A 20,830-nucleotide genomic window follows, 5' to 3' on the forward strand; every position below is an offset into this window, starting at 1 on the left:
GGGGGTAGAGACCCTCATGTTGGGATCCACTGTTGTAAATGGTTCGAATTCAGCAAAGTCCCACAATATTACAAACAAACGACAACAGCAGACAAAAAACGTGTGTGTTCTGCAAAGTACAATTGGTGTTTTTCTCAATGGAGTCTGGTGTATTTAAGGCGAGCATAGATAACAGCGTACAGAATGTGATATACAGACTATGGATAAGTACCGCATACTACTAAAAAAACTTTTCCTTTAAAAGCTGAATATTACTTTTAGGACTTGTGGAGACCGACACATAGGATAAGGGATTATTAGACTTACATTCACCCGTTGGCCAGTAAAACGACTTCATCTGAAAGGGTATATAAACAGTTTGCATACATTATGAAAACTATGTAGAATAACAATGGGTCATTTATGAGTTTAGAGTTACACGAAATGTATTAAAGGTCCCATGTCATGCTTTTCCGGTTATTACCCGTCCCTTGTGTGTTATGAAGTTTTTTCTGCATGTAAACGGTCTGCAGAGTCACAAACCCTCAAAGTACACCCTGTAGCGAGTAAAACTCGAACACAGAAAATACCTGTCTGCTGCCCCAGAACGCCTCGTTGGACATTTTTCTTTTTCCATTTTTTTTCTTCCTGGATATAGTGACATGACCAAACCCAAATGGACCCATTGGTCCGTGGAGACACACACACACAGGGGGGGGGGGGGGTGGCTGGTGGAGCCTCGCTGATGGGGGCAGCCCCCTTAGCAATTGCAAATACTGACTTGAGCCCCACCATAGGGGTTAGCCCTACCATAGATTATCCAACAAAAAGAGAAAACCAATGTGAGTTTGGAAAATTGCACAATATAAATCTATTTGAGTAGACCTCAACAATGGAATTATGATCAGTAGAAATAACCATGACATGGGACCTTTAATGTAGCTCTGAGCACCCTTATTTTTCACTGTCAATTAAAAAAAACACCCACTGACTGGCAGTTTTAAAATGTTTATTAAAAAATAAAATAGAAAAAAATATATTTACATACAAATGTCAAAATACCAACCAAAAAAAAACCCAACCACGAGCTGGGCAGTGGGTCCCTCTGTCCACCGGTAGCTTAGTGTGCATTCAGAGGGCCACTGCTCACAGGAATCAGCCAGGACAAAGAGGGGCTGCCGCTCTCTCTAAACAGCAGCCGCCAGTTTAAAATCCCTCATTGTGTTGCAACGAGGGGTTGTATATCACTGCATCTACGTGTACGTGTGCACGCTAAAATCTCAACGGCCCCGGCTGTCTCTCTGATGCTTCCATTACCCGGCGTTAACACTTATCTGGAGAATCAGAGCACAAGCTAAACCGCTGAGATTTTAATCCGTACAGACTTCTTCGGATACTGCATGTCAAGTCTTTGCTGTGGAGATGCTAATCTGTCAACAACCGTCTTTTACCAATTTTATTGCCAGCCTCTTAATCAATGCTTATTCTAATCTCTAAAAGCTAACATGGCTGCAGTTTGAAACTACATCCTGGTTCTTATCCAATTTATTTAAGGGCTAGGATTTCATGTAACTGAGAGTTTCATGCACCAAAGCGACGATGGAAGCTGTTTTTTTGTCAAATAATTGAATGAAAATGGGGTTTCTTAAGGTAGAGGTGATGATTAGCTCATCATCTGCGGTCAAATCAGAAAGCCTTCATTTGAGAAATGATGCCAGGAGCAGTTTTGACTGACGGACAGAGTTGCCATGGTTTTAAAAGAGAAAAGGTAAACGTAAATATTTTAACAGCACTGTAGAATAGTTTTTGGACACTTTCTGAAGTGCACCTGCAGAGGGCCAGTCGCTCTCTGGGTGCACCTGCTCATGAACCGTCTAATTTATTAAAAATAAAAAAAACTTGGTGTCAAGTCATGAGTCTCGATACTTTCTCACACACATTTCACTTTGTCACGCACTACACAGACCCAGACATTAACATCCTCCATTCCTTACATTTCACTGATGTAGAAAACTAGACTTTGAAACGTTTTGGGGCCTTCATACAAACACAACGATGGGGCGGGGGGGGGGGTTTCACATGAGATGGCTTACGAGTCTTGACAGTCAGTAACATCAGTCCAACAAGCAGTGTTTGTCATGTGGAGGAAAAAAAGACCCAAAGGGAGAGACAAGAGTTGACACAATAATCTGAATAATCCACTTGCATAGTAATAACACCAGCGTGTGTGTCGTGTTCGGGGCGAGTCACAGCCTTCGACAGTGTGTGTCTCACAGGAAACGACGAACACACACTCCAAGTAAACACAAAGAAAGGCATTGCAAACAATTAGCGGAAGTACCTGGCAATCAAAATATACACAAGATTCCTGAACGGAATAAAAATATAATTCCCTTTCACTGGGGTCATAGGTTCAGGATGACCCCCCTCCTCCTCTCCTCCATCTCCTTTGTCTGGGAGCATAGAGGGGAAATCTTATCGTGAGCATCTTAGTGTTGGTCTGCACTCTTTTACAGCTGCGGACAAGGGCTGGCCTCAGCGCTGGGATCAGTTTTCCAACAAATAGGTCCCTCGACCAGAGAGACTACAAGGATTTCTCTGTGACCCTCTTTCGCTAATCTTAAATCAGATACGCTGTTGCTTTCTTGGTCGCAACCCTCTTACAACATGTCATAAAAAGAGACCAGCAAAAAAAGAGGACATAAGTTTAACAGGCCGAAATTCTCCAATGTATGGAAACGTTCCCTTAAAAATCCCCTCTGAGAGAAATGGCCAACCGATCCACACTTACGGAGAGATACAAAAAACACACAATCTCAAGGTGGCACTGCTAAATCTGCTCTTATAGACCAAATCAGAATTACACCCTCTCCTCTTGTTTTTCAGGATTTCCCATGTTGCAATTTCCCATCACCCTACTTCCCTCCAGGATGCCTTAGACCAACTGGGCTGAGGAACAAAACTTCCAGGAGGAATTCCTTGTTAACCTCGCCCCTTTCCCACAAGACGGACGAAGGAAAGCGGAAGGAATATAAAGGAAAAAGCTCCCTATCCCTTTAAACAGAGAGAAGAGAAGGAGGAGGGGGTCTGAACGGGGGTCCATCTCAACCTGATCAAACACAGCGCACACACTCACATAAACAACTATGGTACACACACTCCAGAAAGGCTGCCCCAGGAAAGGATTCGTAAACAAAAATTTAAAACTCTACAAAAATAATACAACTGTATAAAAATGCCTTTACATATAAACACACAAAATTAAATAAGCATTTACTTTAGTTCCCGGAAGAAAAATAACATTATTGCACAAATGAAACGTTTGTTCTTAAGAGTATAAACTGTAAAAAAAAATATAAAAAAAGAACCAGAGGCAGCTTGGCTGCAGATGAGGTCAGGTGAACTTGGCAACGGCGTCACCACCAAGTCAGTCAAGAATTAACAAAACAATAACAGTGAGAGACCTGAAACCAAGATGAGGAAGAAATACTGAAAGGACCATAATACTGAAAACCTATAAGAAGTCATGCAGAAATGGAAAGGTAGAGATTTTAGGAAGAAGATGCTGAGGGCTGTCGTTCTGTGTGGCAGCAGCCCGGGGTGTGAAACTGCTGGTCCTCGGTCCGTCCTCCTCAGAGACCGACGGGGGGGTTTGCATCCAGAGAAAAGGGAGCAGAAGGGGGGGGGGGGGGTGGGGGGGGGGGGAGGAGTGGTTTCTATCTGCTGAGGCTAACCGGGAGGCTCTCCCTCTTCCTGCGCCGCCACGTGTTGCGGTGATACTGTGTGTGAGAGTGAGTGTGTGTGTGTCCGCGGTTCACCAGCACGGGGTTGCTGACCAGCGGAGGGTTGTGGAAGCCCTTCACGTTGAACTTGATGCCATTCTGAGGAAAGGGGAAAGTGGGGGGGAGATTAGAGAAGAGAGACAATTAATAAATACATCTAACATATTTACTGATGTTGCACAGGCCAAGAAATTACATTTAAAAAAAAATATTCACTTCTAGACCTAGTATGTTTTTCTTGAATAAAACGTTATTATTTAATATTAGTCATACTTTAATAAGCCAGCAAGCTGTAAGGACTAAACCAAATGAAGCTCTAATCAATCATGTCCCTATTTTTGAGTGTGTGTGTGTATGAGACAAAGTTTGCCTTGATGGTGCATTTGAGTGTGTGTGTAGGTGTGTGTGTGTGTGTGTGTGTGTGTGTGTGTGAGAGACAAAGTTTGCCTTGATGGTGCGTTTGAGTGTGTGTGTAGGTGTAGGTGTGTGTGTGTGTGTGTGTGTGTGAGACAAAGTTTGCCTTGATGGTGCGTTTGAGTGTGTGTGTAGGTGTGTGTGTGTGTGTGTGTGTGTGAGAGACAAAGTTTGCCTTGATGGTGCGTTTGAGTGTGTGTGTAGGTGTAGGTGTGTGTGTGTGTGTGTGTGTGTGTGTGTGTGAGACAAAGTTTGCCTTGATGGTGCGTTTGTGTGTGTGTGTGAGACAAAGTTTGCCTTGATGGTGCGTTTGAGTGTGTGTGTGTGTGTGTGTGTGTGTGTGTGTGTGAGACAAAGTTTGCCTTGATGGTGCATTTGAGTGTGTGTGTGTGTGTGTGTGTGTGTGTGTGAGACAAAGTTTGCCTTGATGGTGCGTTTGTGTGTGTGAGACAAAGTTTGCCTTGATGGTGCGTTTGAGTGTGTGTGTGGCATCCGGCTCCTACCTTGTGTGTGTGGCTGGACAGAGGCAGGGGGCAGGAGGGGGCGGGGGCATGAGCGTGGGCGTGGGGGTGCATGTGGAAGAAGGGGGGGAGTCCGGTGTCTATACACACCTGTCTGCCAGGTATGGAGTGCATTGCTAGACCACCGGGCAGCTGGACGCGAGCCTGGGGGACGGAGGGGGAAATGATTCGTTACGGGGGGGAGCAACAACATCTAGCAGGGTTTCTAGACCATGTTAAACATCAAATTAAAGTACTTTCAATGCACAATTCCTTCAAATTCAAAGACCTAACCAGGCAAAATTGAGGCACTAATCAAGGTAATAACATCCTTAAGGTTAAAAACAAAATATTCCCATTCTTATATAAAATGTGCAGATATCAATAACTTTTACTGATATAAGTCTAATCATGTTTTTGTTCAGAAACTTTAATTCCCGTTCAAATTCAAAGACCTTCAAGCATTAAGGGACCTTAGCTTAGCATGGCTAGCTATTCTTGATTCAATCTCATTTCTGGCTTTAGCTATGACTACATATTTAGGGTTGATGGAGAAGCTACGATGGGAGCTTAGCCTAGCATGATAACTCTTATCTCCATTCAGAAACAAATTATTTCAAAACGTTTTGCTTTCCCACTTTGGATAGACTTGACAAAACAATACTTTTTATATTCTAATCTATATCATTGAGAAGATATTTTGGACACATTCATTGCTATTAAATCACAGCAACATATGTTCATTTTGGGTTCATCTCACTGAAGTAACCAAAATGGATTCACTGCTTTTGGTGTGTCACCCCTGGTGGCTGTAGCATACCCAGCATGCCTACCTGTGAGCCTGGATGCAGGAGGAGGTGGTGCCCCCCCATGCCGTGCTTCATGTTGAGGCACGGGGGCAGAGCTAGCCCCATAGGCGGGAAAGAGGGGAAAGGTGGCATGGTGGGCGGAGGGACGGGACACGGCAGCGCTGAGTCCGAGTCCTTTCAAACGACACCAAAAAGAAGAGATAATGAGTATGTCACTTCTGCACGTCTCCGTTTAAATACCACAGTGTAATTAGATCCAACGGGACGTGCTTCTGATTGATAGGTTGGAGAGTATGAAAAATGTTAAGCTGCATGTAGCTTCATCAGGTGGGTGGCAGTGTTTATACATTATGATGGATGTCAAGTTCATCACATCAAATTGTAGTTGTGTATATCATAGAGGTAAAACTGGTTAGGCAACGGTTAGTCTTTGATGTTTCATACCACCACCAGTGTTGTCTGTAGACATCATTATATATATACGGGATTTATTTTAAATGACAAATATTGTATCGTAAGGTGTGTTAAGACCAAGTGTGTAGCACATTTTTCAGAAGGAGCACAGAAAGTCAATGCAAAGATGGAAATACTCCCAAAACATGACAGTGACTATCATTTGAGTGCTTCTACAGTTTGTGTGTTTGTGCTTTCTTACGTTGTCTGATCCCGATAGTGAGGAGACGGAGGAGGCCGAGGAGTGCTGCTGGGGGCTGGAGATGGACATGGGGGAGTCTGCGCTGTGGGGAGACCCCGAGTCCCTCTGCTGCTCCTCCAGCCCGACCCCCCCACTGAGCTCTGGCTCCTTGGGAGGGGAAACTGCAAACAACAAATAAGACATTTAACGAATTATACATAAAACGTTTTTGGGTCAAATGTATGAACTTTTTTAAAATACATTTCTTCTTAAAACTCAATAAAAAGATTAGATTTTAACAAAAAAACATTTATAGGCATAACATTATTTACTCTGTACTCCCCCTACAGTCTTAATGACGTACAGCACTCTTCCCTCATCGTTATAAAATGTCATATTAAAGTCTGAGGGATCGTACCTCTGTTGTCTGTTCGCACCAGATCCCTGCCCCCCCCACTTCTTAATGATCCATTCCCTGTAGTCGATCACTTCCTGGGTCAACCTGATGATCCTCCCCATGGTGCTGCAGGACGGAGAAACAGATGGGTTTTAAAAAAAGAGCACAACTTTTATCCAGGGTATCTTTTTTTTAAACTGTTGAATGGATTGAGTAGAAACCTTTCAGAGTCTGTGTTGGGGTACGAGCGAGCGAGCGGGGACACGGCGTGACTCAGGACGATGTAGGCGTAGTCGAACACCTGCTTGACGTGCATGGCACCATAGGAGCCCCTCCCCACATCATTACCTGCATGGAGCAAAGACATAGACAACAACACAATAGTTAATATTTATGGGGAAAGATGGCTAAGTAAGCTGTGTGCCACTCAAGCTTTAATTTAGTTATTCTTAACTCCACGCTTGCTGTTAGACTCACTCAAAATCATTAGTTTGGTTTATGTAGTGCTGTATTGAACTCAGGGATCAACTTCAAACATTTGCCAAACTGTGTGAACCATTGACATTAAAGCCATTATGCAGATTTGTTAAAAAGGTTAGCATCTTTCAAATGATGTAATGGCATAGGGTTGTTTATGTACAAATCTCTAACATCCAGGTGCTGTCTATGTGTTTCTTTTATTACTCTGTGTGCTATCTTTATTTTTTTAAACTACCACCAGATGTCCCCAAAATGAGGAATTTTCAAATCCTGATACATTGTATAAAATGATATGAACATGTGTGCTCATATAGGTCAAGTATTCCTCAGTACATTCGGAGGTGGCTGGTGAAAAGGGCACATTTCTACAAGTACACTGAATCTCTAGTAGGTCTATAAAGTCTATCTGTTGATCATGCCTCCTCTTTAAATCAAATTTAAAAAATGACATGGCACTGAGTGACACAGTTTTAACACTTTGGTTGCAATAAGGATAAACATTTAGCTTATTCTTCTTCTTTGTCCTTTTTCACGAGTAAAGTGATTTTAATCAGTTTTGTTACAATGCAGCTATTAATAAAAGGTAATCAATACCCTTGGTAACTTTTGTATTTCAGGTGAAAGATAGATATGTCAGTACCATTTGTTACCAGTAATCGACACACACACACCTGGGAGCAGCGGGTCCTCTATGCAGAGCATGGATGGTCTGTATCCATTTGTCATGGACTTCATGATCTCCTCTTTGGCCAAGTACCCGCCCCTATTTTTGATACGAATCCCTGTTTTCAAGTAGTTGAAATGGCGGCCGTACAACTCAAAGAACTCAATCAGCAACACGCCCAAATTCTCGTTGGGGTTCCTGGCGTCGATACGTGGATGGAGCTGAAAGAAAGAGCAATGGGAGAACTGATTAGTATGGATTAAAAAAAAAAAATTACTATGCATTAGTAATGATTACTATTGATATCTGTCAACACTGGATATGTCTGAAGCTAAGTGCTACTACAAATTCTCCTATGAATGCTACTTTCATTAGCTAGCACATCCTGCACTGGGCTACTTCTTTTACATCACATGTATTTTTCAGGGAGGTGTCTGCATCGTCCTGTACCTGTAGAAAGCTGATGACCATGAGGATGAGGCTGTAGGAGCTGATTCCCCCGGTGAAGACTTCGTTAAGATCCCTCTGCAGCAGAAACTGCTTCAGGACAAAGATCAGGTAAGGCAGCACCGGATACATCTGAGGGAGGAAGAAGATTTAGGTATGAGAACGCTTTATCTGTCAACCTCTGGATTAGGTAACGAAAGAGAGGATGTCTGTTTGACCCCGGTTCCATTTATAGTCAATAAGGAAGAGTGGGGGTGTCTAGTGAGTTGTGAAGAATTAAATGAGCTTGAGATAGGACAAGACCAGTGGCGGTTCTAGAACATTTTACATGGGGTGGCAGAGGGGGGGCAAGAGGTCATGCCAGGGTGGCGGACAGTACGTGGTTAAATCATGCCCTAACACACGTGTTCTTAATGCACAAGAGAAACAAGGTGTTCAGACAATAGTGTAAAACAGCAGACAATACTCATGATACCCTAGAATTCTGTTTACTGTAAGTACAGTCAAAGTACTTGGTTATAATTAAGTACACAAATGACATCACCCATCTCTTAAGAGAGCTAAAGGTGACACATTTCAATAAATATGTGTCAATACTAAGTGCTGCTAGATTGTGCTGCTGTGATGGAATATTTATGCAAGGAGAATACAAACATACCATGTGGTTCAGCTGGAGTCTCATCTGCCTCCTGATCACTGCCTCTGTCCCTCTTTCTGACACTTCCTCTTTATTCCTCACATACATTTCTTCTTCTTCACTAATGTCTTCATCTCCTCCTGGCTTCCTCCTGCTCTGACCCTCCTGGTCTCTTCATCTCCTCCTGGCATCCTCCTGCTCTGACCCTCCTGGCCTCTTCAGTGAACTCTCTTTTCCTTTTCCTCTTTCTGTTCGTCCTGATCACTTCTCAGATATGTCTTTTTGTTGTTGTTGACTCACTCCAGCTACTCTGGCCTGCAAGAGTCTTCTTGGGAAAAGCACTGGTACAAATGCTTGTATAACTTTACACGTTAGGGCCATGTAGCTAATAAGTAGCATAGCCTATAATCAATATAAAATCAGAAAGTATTTATCAAACGCACACAGGCAGCCGTGTTTAGACCCAGTTTGACGGTAAAGGATGTATCCTGGTTTAATTTATCTGGCCTCATGGCTGTGATGTGTAATTTACGTGGATTTAATAGTACCGCATAGTTTAGCAAATAAAAGTGATCGATCTCGGTCTGTGTGGTATTTTGTATCGTAACGCCCCAAACAGCAACCGTCTGTTAAACGCTATCGATTCAAAAAGCAGCGTTTTATTAATATTTTGTTTCAAGCTCTCGTCTTTAGTATATAAAAAAAACTAGTGGAAGGGGAAATGCTCGAGGGGAAGCTGATCCGCCTTCAGGTAGGTGCTGGGACAGCTCGGTATCTCTGCATCTGTGTGAGCTGCGGTCAGTTTAATGCAGGGCCGTAGCTCCGTTTTTAACGGGCCTAAGATGATATTTTAAATGATTCACTTTGAATTAATGTAATGCTTGTTTCGTTGCTTGTGGACATAGTGCATACTTGTTTCTACAGTTTTAGGGCTGCCCCCCCCTTGCCCCCCCGTAGATCTGCCCCTGGACAAGACTATATTCAAATTGAACAGCAAGTAATTCACATTATTGTAAAAATAATTACAATATGCTTTACTTAGCACCAGGGGTGGGAATATTTAGCATTTGCAGAATGAGTACTTTTACTTTGTAGTTCTAGTATATTTTGATGCTTATAGATTTGTACTTTTACTTGTAGTTGAGTATTTTTACTTGTACTCAAGTTAAGGTTCTGAGTACTAAGTTCCAATACTGGACGGTACTAATTGATATACCAGCACTACCTGCAGCCTGAAGAGTGGAAATGCTGTGTTGCCTAAGGTAGCTCTATACATACAATAGTCATGTTTTTGCAATAACTGTGACTAATAATAATAATACGTATAATGTAATGTGTCATCCCTATTTGATTTTCTTTTAGTAAGCTTTAATCCTGCCAAACCAGTGAAAACCCCTGCTGAAACCACAGTTTCTGCTGAAACCACAATGATCTCACTCTTGTTTTTAAAGTACAGCTGACTAACCAATTTGGTTGTGATGTGTAAATTGCTCCACTCCACCATCAATTAATTACTCTTTCTAGCCTCCAACAGGATCAAACGTACTAAAGTAATGTGTTAAATGGGGCTTCCTAGAGCCTCTGACTTAATAACGTGCTGAACCCCCTTGAGGGCCTGGGAATGGGAAATACAAAAATTCTCCTTTTCCAATTGAAAAGTGAGCATGACCTTCTGGCAGTATGTGTGTGTGTGTCTGTTTTGTGTGTGTGTGTGTGTGTATCTGTGCCAGTGGAGCAGCGGGGCTTGGTTGACTTTTCAAATATGCTTTTAGAGAAGTGATGCTGGGAGATGGACTCCAACTGGCTGCGTGGGAATCTGACATGTGAGGATTAGCTCTGAGCTGACCTCTCAATGACAAGTCAGTCACACCCATGCATTAGCAACATCAACTTTCAGTGGGTTGAAGCTGAGAGTGGATGTCAACAGGAGGCTTTCCAGCTCAGACATGCACTCCCAGAGGAGCATAATACATAAAGAAACAACAACAACAAAGGGGGAGAAGAGCCAAACGCTGACAGCTGGCTGAAACGTCAGCTCCTGGAATTCCTCTCGTGCATTAGCTACTATAACCGTGACTGAAGTGAGCAGAGATCCACCTTCAGCAGGAATTTAGTCAGAGCCATGGGGAGGAATTCACCTCCACCGAGTTGATTTGGCAGCGAGGTTTTTCAGCAGCAAAACAGTACTGAGTTAAGTGGAGATTATTCTGAGCACGGTTGCTGGGGTCCGCTCCAGCTTCACTTTGGAAATGAGATGTGCCAACGCGAGATTGAAGTGTAATGCTTTAAAGTGCTCTCTGATACACAGGGAACTTCTACAGTTCTGTATTTAGACGCCGCTGTAAAAATAGTAATTATGTGACTCGTCAGGTGGTCTTTATTTAAATATGTCTACATGACCTTTTTCTGTTCTCTTCTTACATATCTATTTGTTGCTTGTATTGTGGATTTCCTGTAGTCAATGAAGACTTCAATTCCCTATCTGGTTTAAAAATGCAATGGATTTCTGTGCGTCATTTGATGCCTTCTGGTCTGATTTGATTAATATAATTTATTTAATATAGTTTGCTAACTGTGTACCTTTTTTATTTTTATATATGCACCATGACATCAAGTCAAATTCCTCGTACGTGTGAACCTACCTGGCGATAAACCCGTTTCTGATTCTTGATTATTAAATTAAATATCACTACGATAACATATGCACCTGTGAGCTGCACATCCTGACAGGCGATAAATGTATTTCTCACCTTAACATAACCTTTAATGAAGCTCGCCGCCTTGACACCAGTCTCCACATTGAAGCTGATGTCCACCTTCACCTCCGTCTCCTGGTCTGTCAGCTTGATGATTGGCACCTGAAGGCAGAAAGGGTGACATGCATTAGCAACAGTCTCTGTGTGATGAGGCAAAAAAGGAAACATGTTCCAACAGACAGCCTTGAGGACGCAAATACTAATCCAAAAAGGTAAAATTCATCCATTAGCTACTTATTATCATGTCAGTACAGACAGCACTGAAGCAAGCTGTGGTTAGCTTGTTTGTGTGCACACACCACATGATGATGGTGCATGTAACAGAGCTACCATACATTGGGGGGTTGAGTGAGTGTCCACAATATACGGGACATATTATGTGCATTTTTAGCAGAAATACTTGGGTTTAACTTTAAATAGAAAAAAAAAACCTTCAAATAACAGGCAGTTAACAGTGGAGCATTGTGTGTTGAACTAATATCCGGCGCTATTGTAATATTATGGTGTACAGTTTTTAAAATCTAACTTTTCAAGCTATGTTGACCTTAAAAAGGTGTCAAAGTCTTAAAGCCATTATCATCACATCTTGAGTGTGGCTTTGAAAGCTTTTTAACAGAACTTGTGTCTTCTCATGTCACTTTGTGTATTCATCAGCTGTTGACCCAAATGTATTTATTATTGAAAGTTTTGATCATGATTATTTAATGCTTAGCTAGCTGTAGTCAGATATGGAGACACCGGGACACAACAAACAAATGACGAACAGGGCCGTTTCATTTGAAATATTTTAGGTTTACATGAGTGATTGTGTAGATGGAACACCATACTATGTTAGAAATCTAGCATTTGTCAAGGAATATAATCAAATCCAAGCATTTTCTGTATGTTAAAACCATGACGGTTAACATCTATAATGTTGTACAAACCCTGTGAACTGTGTATTTACATTTGAGCAGGGGAAATGACCACTCCACTGGCCGAGTGCCACTTATCACGCAAACAGAAGGAAGACTCTAATTAATGTCAATTTTTCCATAGACATAAAATAGTAATTGAGCCAAAGCTTTAGATACCCAACGGACCGTTTGAAGTCCAGAGGAACTTTTCTAGGGATGTAATAACTTCTGCCAAATTAAGCTTTGGCTGGGTTTGTTACAACTGGTCCCGCATTTAGTGTGACTGTAACATTCTATTATTCACTTGGAAGAATAAAACCAAGATATGTGCCAGATCAATGAATCACTGCATCACTGAAAATGGGATATTTTATCAAATACGCTAGTGTTTGATGGATATCTGATGTGGCAAACAAGTGCGGTTTTATTTAGGGACTCAATATGAAGACAGTAAAGTGCTCTGGTTACTCACCGTAGCTTTGTCCAGCACTTTAATGGAGAAAGGTTCTGCCACATTATGTTTGCGAAGGGCTTGTTCCAGGTCTTGCAGCGGGGGTCGATCCCACTTCCCAAACACCACCAGGTCAATGTCACTGAGGGCAAAACCAGTCCGAATGTTAAATTACTGAACACATCAGGTATAAAACATTCTATGTTTTTTAAATAACATATCATGAGGGTCTTACCTGGTTGGAAGGTACAGCCCTGTGCTGAAGCTGCCAAATATTTGGACCTGGAAAAAACAATGTTGAAGAAATATTACAAAACAATTACCAAACTGAGGAGTAGTTGAAGAAAAGAGAGAAATACAAATAAAAACGCACTGGCATTTCATAGCCCTTCTTATCACATTCTAAATATAATGAGTTTGGCTTCATTTTGAAAGTACAGATACTGTATCGTGCAATAGCTCATTTGTCGAGATGATTTAATCCATCTCAAACTATCAGGAACTAGGTATTTCCACATTCCACTTTAGAGACGGTAAACGCTAACAAGTGAAGAAAACTACCAAATTAAGTAAACAACAGCTAGGGAAAAAATGCAGTGCGTGGAGGCTGCCTGCGAAAGCTCTCCAAAAAGGAAGCAGAGTTCTTTCCCTTTCCATCTGGTAAATACGACAAGGCAATGGCACAAAGTCAGGCCAGGATTAATAGGCTGAGATGAAAAGGGAGGCTGGTACAAATCAGGGTCTTGATCCATTTACCTGACAGTCAGGCTCACAGAGGAAGAGGGGACGACTGGCAGCCAACCAATCAGCACTGCGCATGTTTCACATGATGAGGTAATGAAGGGGGCATTACGTTAACACTACGTCTCTGCACTACACAAACTACTGCAGGACCCTCCATCACCAACTCTGAGTCTGAACATGCAACGTGAGACAAACTGACTTATAATTACATTTGATGAAATTACTTGTATTATTTGTTACTCTGTCCTTGTTATTTTGCAGTTGAAAATTGCAGTTAGCATAAATATCTCTGCATTAACTAGTTAACTTTGCAATATCACTTATTATATATATATATTATACTATATTACAGTGTATATTATCATATATTATCATGAAAAACAGACTTTTTCCTTTCTTTTGCATATACATTTGGGTATCTGGAATGACAGACAGCCCATAAATTGTGAAATAAGATAACCTAGTCAGTTTTTTGGGCTGCCTTGCTCAGAGAACATGGGATTTGACAAGTCATTCAGATTTTACGCCTGCTCCATTGTCATTAGAAAAATACTGTATTTCAATGATCACCTCCACATATTGCTTCCAAAACTACCCCTATCACTCTGAGAAACAAAGCAAAATAAGCACATCTCCCCAAGTGTCCAACTGCCCCTTTAAGTTGAATAGAATACAAAGCAGGAATAGGAGAGTAAAGTGTCTCACGACAATTCTAACTAAAATTCATTTCTGCAAGCACTGAAAGAATTGAAAACCGAATAGAAACAAGGAATACGTTGGTGTTATCTTGAACAGACACTCAACTTTAAAAGAGTGTTAAAACACACACTCAACAAAGAGTTAGAAGCAATCTGAGATCACAGTTAGAGTGTGTGTGCCAATAATTCTCCCCTTAGAGTGGGCTGCATGATTTAAGAGACTGCTCTCTAAGATATAACACATTTGAAAGGGGGGGAATTGATCCTGATAAACCGTCCGAGTGTGTGTGTGTGTGTGTGTGTCTTACATTTGCAGTGGGCCACAGCTCCTTGATGACCATCTCTATCCGGTTCACCACCTCCTTCCTCATAGCTGCTTCCTCTGGGCGAGGAGACATGAAGTTGTAGAAGTCAATCACCTCCTCGTGGAGTCTGGAAAGAAAGGAGGATAAAAGATAACAGTTATTCCCAACAGTAATGCTACGCTATGCTACATACACTAGTATGCGAAGGAGTCTTGCTCAGGACTATTTCATATTGCAAATGCTTGAACAGCTACACATTTACTTTATTATTACACCATATCTGGCTAACATTCTAAAGAAAAATAAAACTCTTTCCAGGTGGCCCAAGATAAGTTCCCTTGTTATCACTGTGCTGGTTAACCCGCATGATGCCAGCGACAGGGAAGCAAAGCAACAGATTTTTGCCCTGAATGTTATTTCAGAATCACAACTGTGTGAAACCATGAGCTGTATTTCTAAAGGTGGCATATATTTTGAGACAAAGCCTATCTTTTCAATGTAGAAACGTGTCCCATCAAGTACAGAAACTGTAACCAGGCACTAACCCACAAATAAGGCAGAACATAAATGGTCATGGTAAAGACTGAGAGAAACAAACAATCTTATCTCACCATCAGTGTCATCAAGAAAGAGGTATAACACCTTTAAGGTTTTCAGAGGACATGGAAGAGGGTTTGGTAAAACAATGAGGGCCATGTCAGCCTTAGCATGCCGGAGGTCCCAAGCCTTACCGTGGTTGCTGATATTGTTTTGTGGGGGGTGCATATAATGTAAAGATTTCCAACCAGTCAAATGCCTCCGAACAGTGGAACTCTGTTCAACCCCGGGGCCATTCATTTTTTTCTAGGAAAGCATGCCATGATGTCAGTGTGAAATACAGAACAGGGAGACAGAACAGGGAGACTGTCACAATCAATTACCAGCGCCTGAAGGAAATGCAGTCCGCCCATGTGCCCACTCTTTGGGGAAACTCTCTGCCAGCAGGCCAGGGCGTATCCATGCCAATAGTCCAGTGATGACAGAGGGCTTGCTGGTTGTTGGGCCCCCCACAGTCAAAATAAACTGCTGCTATAGCTAGCCCTTACAAACTAGTGTGTCATCTCCTCTCCTTAACTTTAGGGTCCAGTGATAAAGAATGAATTACATAAAACTGTTTTTCTATTAACCTAATCCCGGATCATTGCAATATCATACAACATAACTACACTTTCATTTAAATGTGCAATTTTAAGAGGAAATCCCTCTATGTAGGACTTCAAAGTGTACCCCTGAGGGAAACTACTTTAAGTGCACAAGCCAAAAGTTGCATCAGAAAAATACTTGCACAAATACAAACAACCAAAGAAAAGGAGTCGGACATATGTTATCCTCTAATAGCAGGACAATATCATTAATAACTTTAATGTTGTTCAGTGTCTTTAGGATTTAGGGTTATTAGGATACTAAGCATCAAGCAGGGAACGTGCTTTCATGACAGACACCGATTCCTTGTACAGAAAATTCCCAGATGGGTGCAACCAGCCATTACAAATATCACAAGGTCATGCAACACATGTGGAAGTTCCTTGGTCATCCGTTTTGGGAGAAGGTTTTTACAAGAGCAAAATAATTACCCTTATAACATTAAACTAAGACAATCCTTTAATTTAATTATAAAACTCTTACTACATTAACAATACTACTGATCCATTATAAATACCACAATGGAAAAAGTTAAATACAGCTTTAGATATACAATCCAGGAGTTAATGTACTTAACCTATGTACCAATACATTTGTATTGCATTGCATTCATTTCCCCTTCCTTTAGCGAAAGTATATTTACTTTAGGTCCTATTCTGTCTGATCATTAATTTATGTATGTATTTGAACAAGGACCATGCATACAAATACATTAATCTCAGAAAAGAGATGATGTATGCCAGATTTGAGCTCATAGTTTATTTCCATCTGCAGTATGTGTTATTTAAGTGTTGTTAAGTGAAAGCTACATGTAAAATAACCTGGAATAAGTGAGTTAAATATGACTGCAACTTTTATGTTTAAGATCTAAATAACTTAACTTACTGAAAAACGTACTATAATACTTCACTAAAGTATGACAAAATGGAGTGGAAAAGGCTGGAATATACAATAAACTAGATCATCCTTTAAAGAAAGTTGTTTTCTATACTCCCAAAGCAAGCTAATGTATTTATTTGACTAAATAAAGCAATACATTAGAAACAGTACAGGCACATAGGAGACTGCCTGGGATGAATGAACTGCTCATTTTACCTCACCCCACATTACACAAGTTGAGGGTTATCCAACCCCTTTAGCTAACACCAAGGCTAGTTGAAGTATGTTATAACAACACAAGTTTAAACGGTTCTTTCTGGAAAGTTAGTTACATTTGTGCTTACATTTCTAACCGTTTAAGTAACTAAGTACATTTACTCAAATAGTGTACTTGAGTATTTCATTTTATGTTACTTTGTACTTCACCCATTATGTGTCATGTTACTTGCATTACATGTCACTTGATGGTTATCCAACCCCTTTAGCTAACACCCAGGCTTGTTGTAGTATTTTAAAAATAACACCAGTTTACATTGGCTTTTTCCCTAAATGTAATGCAGAATGTATTCCATTGTACAGTATTTAATTTGACATTCTGTTTATGTTATTCTATTAACATGTATGTATGTAGACTCCTGCATTTCCCTGGTTACTTACTACATTAATTGCAACATTTCGATGTTGGTATTTTATTTAACATGTTTATCATTCTCTTCCCATGCATTAGTTTGCACATTGGTCTTGCAACATATCTAGCACTATTCTATTTATACTCTTCAAGCACTATTTTACAAGTTATTTTAAATTAGTTGTGTGGCTTATATTTATTTTATGTGGCATTGCTGGAGGAGCCTGTGACTTAAGATGTTCATTGCCGTGACTACACTGTTGTGCATAAGCTTTCGAATTTTAAAATAATGTTGAGACCATACGTTGAGACAAAAGAGATAACCGTTAGCTAACCTTAGCCACATCATGCTAACAAACCGACTGAAGAGCAACATATCCGGTTAAAATCTTCTAAATAAATCACCCTTTAGATAAAACACTTAAATAAAAAGTGTTGTTGTATTGAAAGACACTATTATAAACTCCTCAAAAACGCTTGCTTTTTAATCACACTTCTCAGTAGTTTGTTGTTATTTTGTGATTTCTTAACGGCTAAATTCAAACTTCAAGTAGAACATCCGAGCACTTCCGGTTTTTGTCGGCGTTTCTAACGGTAGCTTGTCAGCTATAAAGCTATATAAAGCTAACAGCCCAACTCCAGTTTAAACTGCAATGTCGTACAAAGCATTAACTGCGTTAGCAAATACATATCTTTATTGCGTTTTATGAGCCATAATATTATACAAATATGTATTTAGAATTGTCAAGCAACTTTTAACAAATTAAACCAAAAGACAAATATGTAATCTAATATGTTATTTATGTCAATAAGCTATTTCAAACTGCTGATACAATAGTTTATTTTAGCCATGGTTGTGTACTTATTTGTCTTCATTTAATTAAATTCTAATGTGTGCTTTTTTTTAAAATATCATTGCTTGTCTTTTTAACCTGCTATGTCACTTTTTAAATATCCCCACTGTGGGAATAATAAATAACAAATAAGATAATACTTGATCGATCCCAAATTGGAATTGTTTAAACACATATATACATTTTCTGGAAACCTTTTTGATCTTGATGCTGTACATTTAACCCCTTTAAACCCCCGAGCAGTGATCACTTACCCCAGGACCCCAGGGCTGTACTTCCTCGTCTTCCATGGCGTCCAAGAAGTGCACGTATAATTGCCATTAGTGCAGTTTGAAAGCAAGTAATTCATCCCATAAGTGCTCGCTTTGTTGTCACTTTTCCTCCGGCTTGGATGGTGATTGTGTGTGGGGTTTTCAGGTACGGAGGGGTGAACCTGATGGCGCTTCATGCAAAGCTGCTGGAAAGCCGGGTGCTGATAGACATTATTATCCATGCCGTGGAGGAGGAGATTGGCACCCCCAACGTTTTTATTTGTATTATTAATATTGCCAGTTACATTTCCACCCATAGTCCTCTCACAGCTGGAAGGGGTGCGGAACTCCTGCAACGACGTGGTGGACGAGATTCCCCTTTTCTGGAGCAAGGTTTTCCCCTCTGGTTCAGCGGTGGAGTTGTCGTTGGACAGCCTTAAATCCAGGGAGGAAATCGCAGTGCTAGTGATGCTCTGATGGCTACTGCTACTCTTGCTAGAAGCCACATTTTTTAAAACCCCCAACGCAGCGTATTTCACACATTGGTTGTAATTCTGGTGCTGGGCGGATGAGAGGGTCCGTGTTCCCTGAGAGGTCTCCCAGACGTGCATCCATAAGGCGTTCGCAGGTCCTTTCTGTTCCGGCTGAATCCAAGCTACCCTCGGATCCATTCAACTTCTTTTTCTCTGGTAACCCCCCCCCCCGTTACTACCACACACAAGCCCCGTTTTAAAATATGCTCCCCTGGTGTCCCTTGCAAATGTCGCTGCTCTGTGCCAGATAACGAAAAGAGAATTTAAGCATTAAACCGGAATGATAAACTGTCCCATTTACACACCGCTAGCTGCCAGGGGAAAAAATGCAAGCCGTTTCCTACGGGAATTCAATATGGCGTATTCTCTTCAAATCCATGCGCATGCGCTGTACGGTAGGTTTCTTAAACGATGACTGCGCCCCCCACACACGCCCACTCCTTCATCTCTCTCCGGCCGGGTGATGAATTGCACATCGTACATATTTGAATTTTAATTCGATAAATATTTAATTGAAAAACAAGTAATTAAATCCAAGGTAAATCGTAAATGTGTATCACCCCTGTGGTCCAATGGCTTTGCAGAAGAACACTTATACTGTCTTTTTTAATTCAATTGAAATAGCTTTATTGGCATGACCATAATGACATATAGTATTACAATTTATAAATTATAACATCTATACATCAATAATCTACTGTTATGGAAAACAAAACACTTTTTGAACATGAACTTGAAAATACATTAAATATATATATTTGATGATATACTGCCAATATAATTACCAATGACATTACATTGCATTTACTGTAGCTGACACTTTTATCCAAAGCGACTTACAATTCCATGTAATTTGTATGTGGGCACTGTGGTCCAATTGCTCTTGCAAAAGCTCCTTTATTACTACTGTACACTAACATCCAGCATCATTTATATATGTTGAAATGTTGGCACAGATTTACATTAAAATAAGAAAATGTTAGACATGTATGTGCATCTATAGCTGTGGATTTCAGAGCCATTTTGGACATGAGGGAATACAGTATGTCTGCCGAGATACGCCAGAAAGATAGAGACAGCTTGTGTCTTTGTTAAGTTAACCATTACAATGTTTGACGAATTAGAAAAACATAACACTTCGACAAAATGCAATTAACATCAGACAGAGGAGATGTTATCATCTCAAATAGGGGCCATATCGCAACATCTGGCACTCAAAATGCTGCTGATACACATTCAAACAGCAGAAAACTCAGCATTCAACAGGAAAATCATAGTTCTTTTCACTTTCTGATCGCAAATGGAGATCAGGATCTTTTTCCTTTGATATTGTTTGAGATGCACTCTGCAGACCGTGAATCCAAATGCTCATTTCCAAGGGGCAATGCACAGCAGGTGGTGTTGATCATCCCAGGCTCTCTATGCCTCCCAGCCAGTAACAGCCATCTCGCAGCCCATTAAGCTCGGTGATGGAGCGGAGGCAGGCTGGATAACCAGCACCTTCTGGGATGTGTGTGCATGTAAAAGAAGAAGAGTGAGGGAGAGAGGGCCTTGCATAATGCCCGCCCCCAACTCCTGCTACTCACGTGCAGCATGTGACAGAGTCAAGGAAAAAAAACCAGAGCTAACTGTGTGCCAGCTAGGATATGTAGCTCTCTGACTATGCATACACACAGCTGCTCACAGCCGGTACAGTGGTACGTCCATATAAATATCTTCTTTCTATCTCCCCCTATCTTACAGTGTGTGAACCACAGGCGCTTGAGTGACTCACCAGAGTGAATAGGTTATTCCTCTCATCTCTCATGTCACAGACTAGGCCCGAGCCAAAAGACTGTGTGCCAGTGTGTGCGATTTCAAGGCTGGTTTGCCTCATTGTCAGCTTTTATGGGATTACTGCATGGGTGACG

At 41.0% G+C, this 20,830-nt stretch overlaps 1 protein-coding gene across 1 annotated transcript; it reads right to left on the minus strand.

Moving 5' to 3' along the window:
• Positions 1–971: 971 nt before the first annotated feature.
• On the minus strand, positions 972–19,285 carry tent4a (terminal nucleotidyltransferase 4A). Its single transcript, XM_034241116.1, is given in 14 exon segments — positions 972–3,860; positions 4,679–4,840; positions 5,509–5,658; positions 6,140–6,300; positions 6,537–6,570; positions 6,572–6,641; positions 6,737–6,863; positions 7,667–7,880; positions 8,110–8,238; positions 11,494–11,601; positions 12,868–12,988; positions 13,082–13,128; positions 14,597–14,720; positions 18,391–19,285. Coding segments are annotated over 14 exon segments (2,280 nt in total). The 5' UTR covers positions 19,059–19,285; the 3' UTR covers positions 972–3,695.
• Positions 19,286–20,830: the final 1,545 nt, after the last annotated feature.

Source organism: Gymnodraco acuticeps, unplaced genomic scaffold, assembly GCF_902827175.1.
Source record: "Gymnodraco acuticeps unplaced genomic scaffold, fGymAcu1.1, whole genome shotgun sequence".
Classification (NCBI taxonomy): domain Eukaryota; kingdom Metazoa; phylum Chordata; class Actinopteri; order Perciformes; family Bathydraconidae; genus Gymnodraco; species Gymnodraco acuticeps.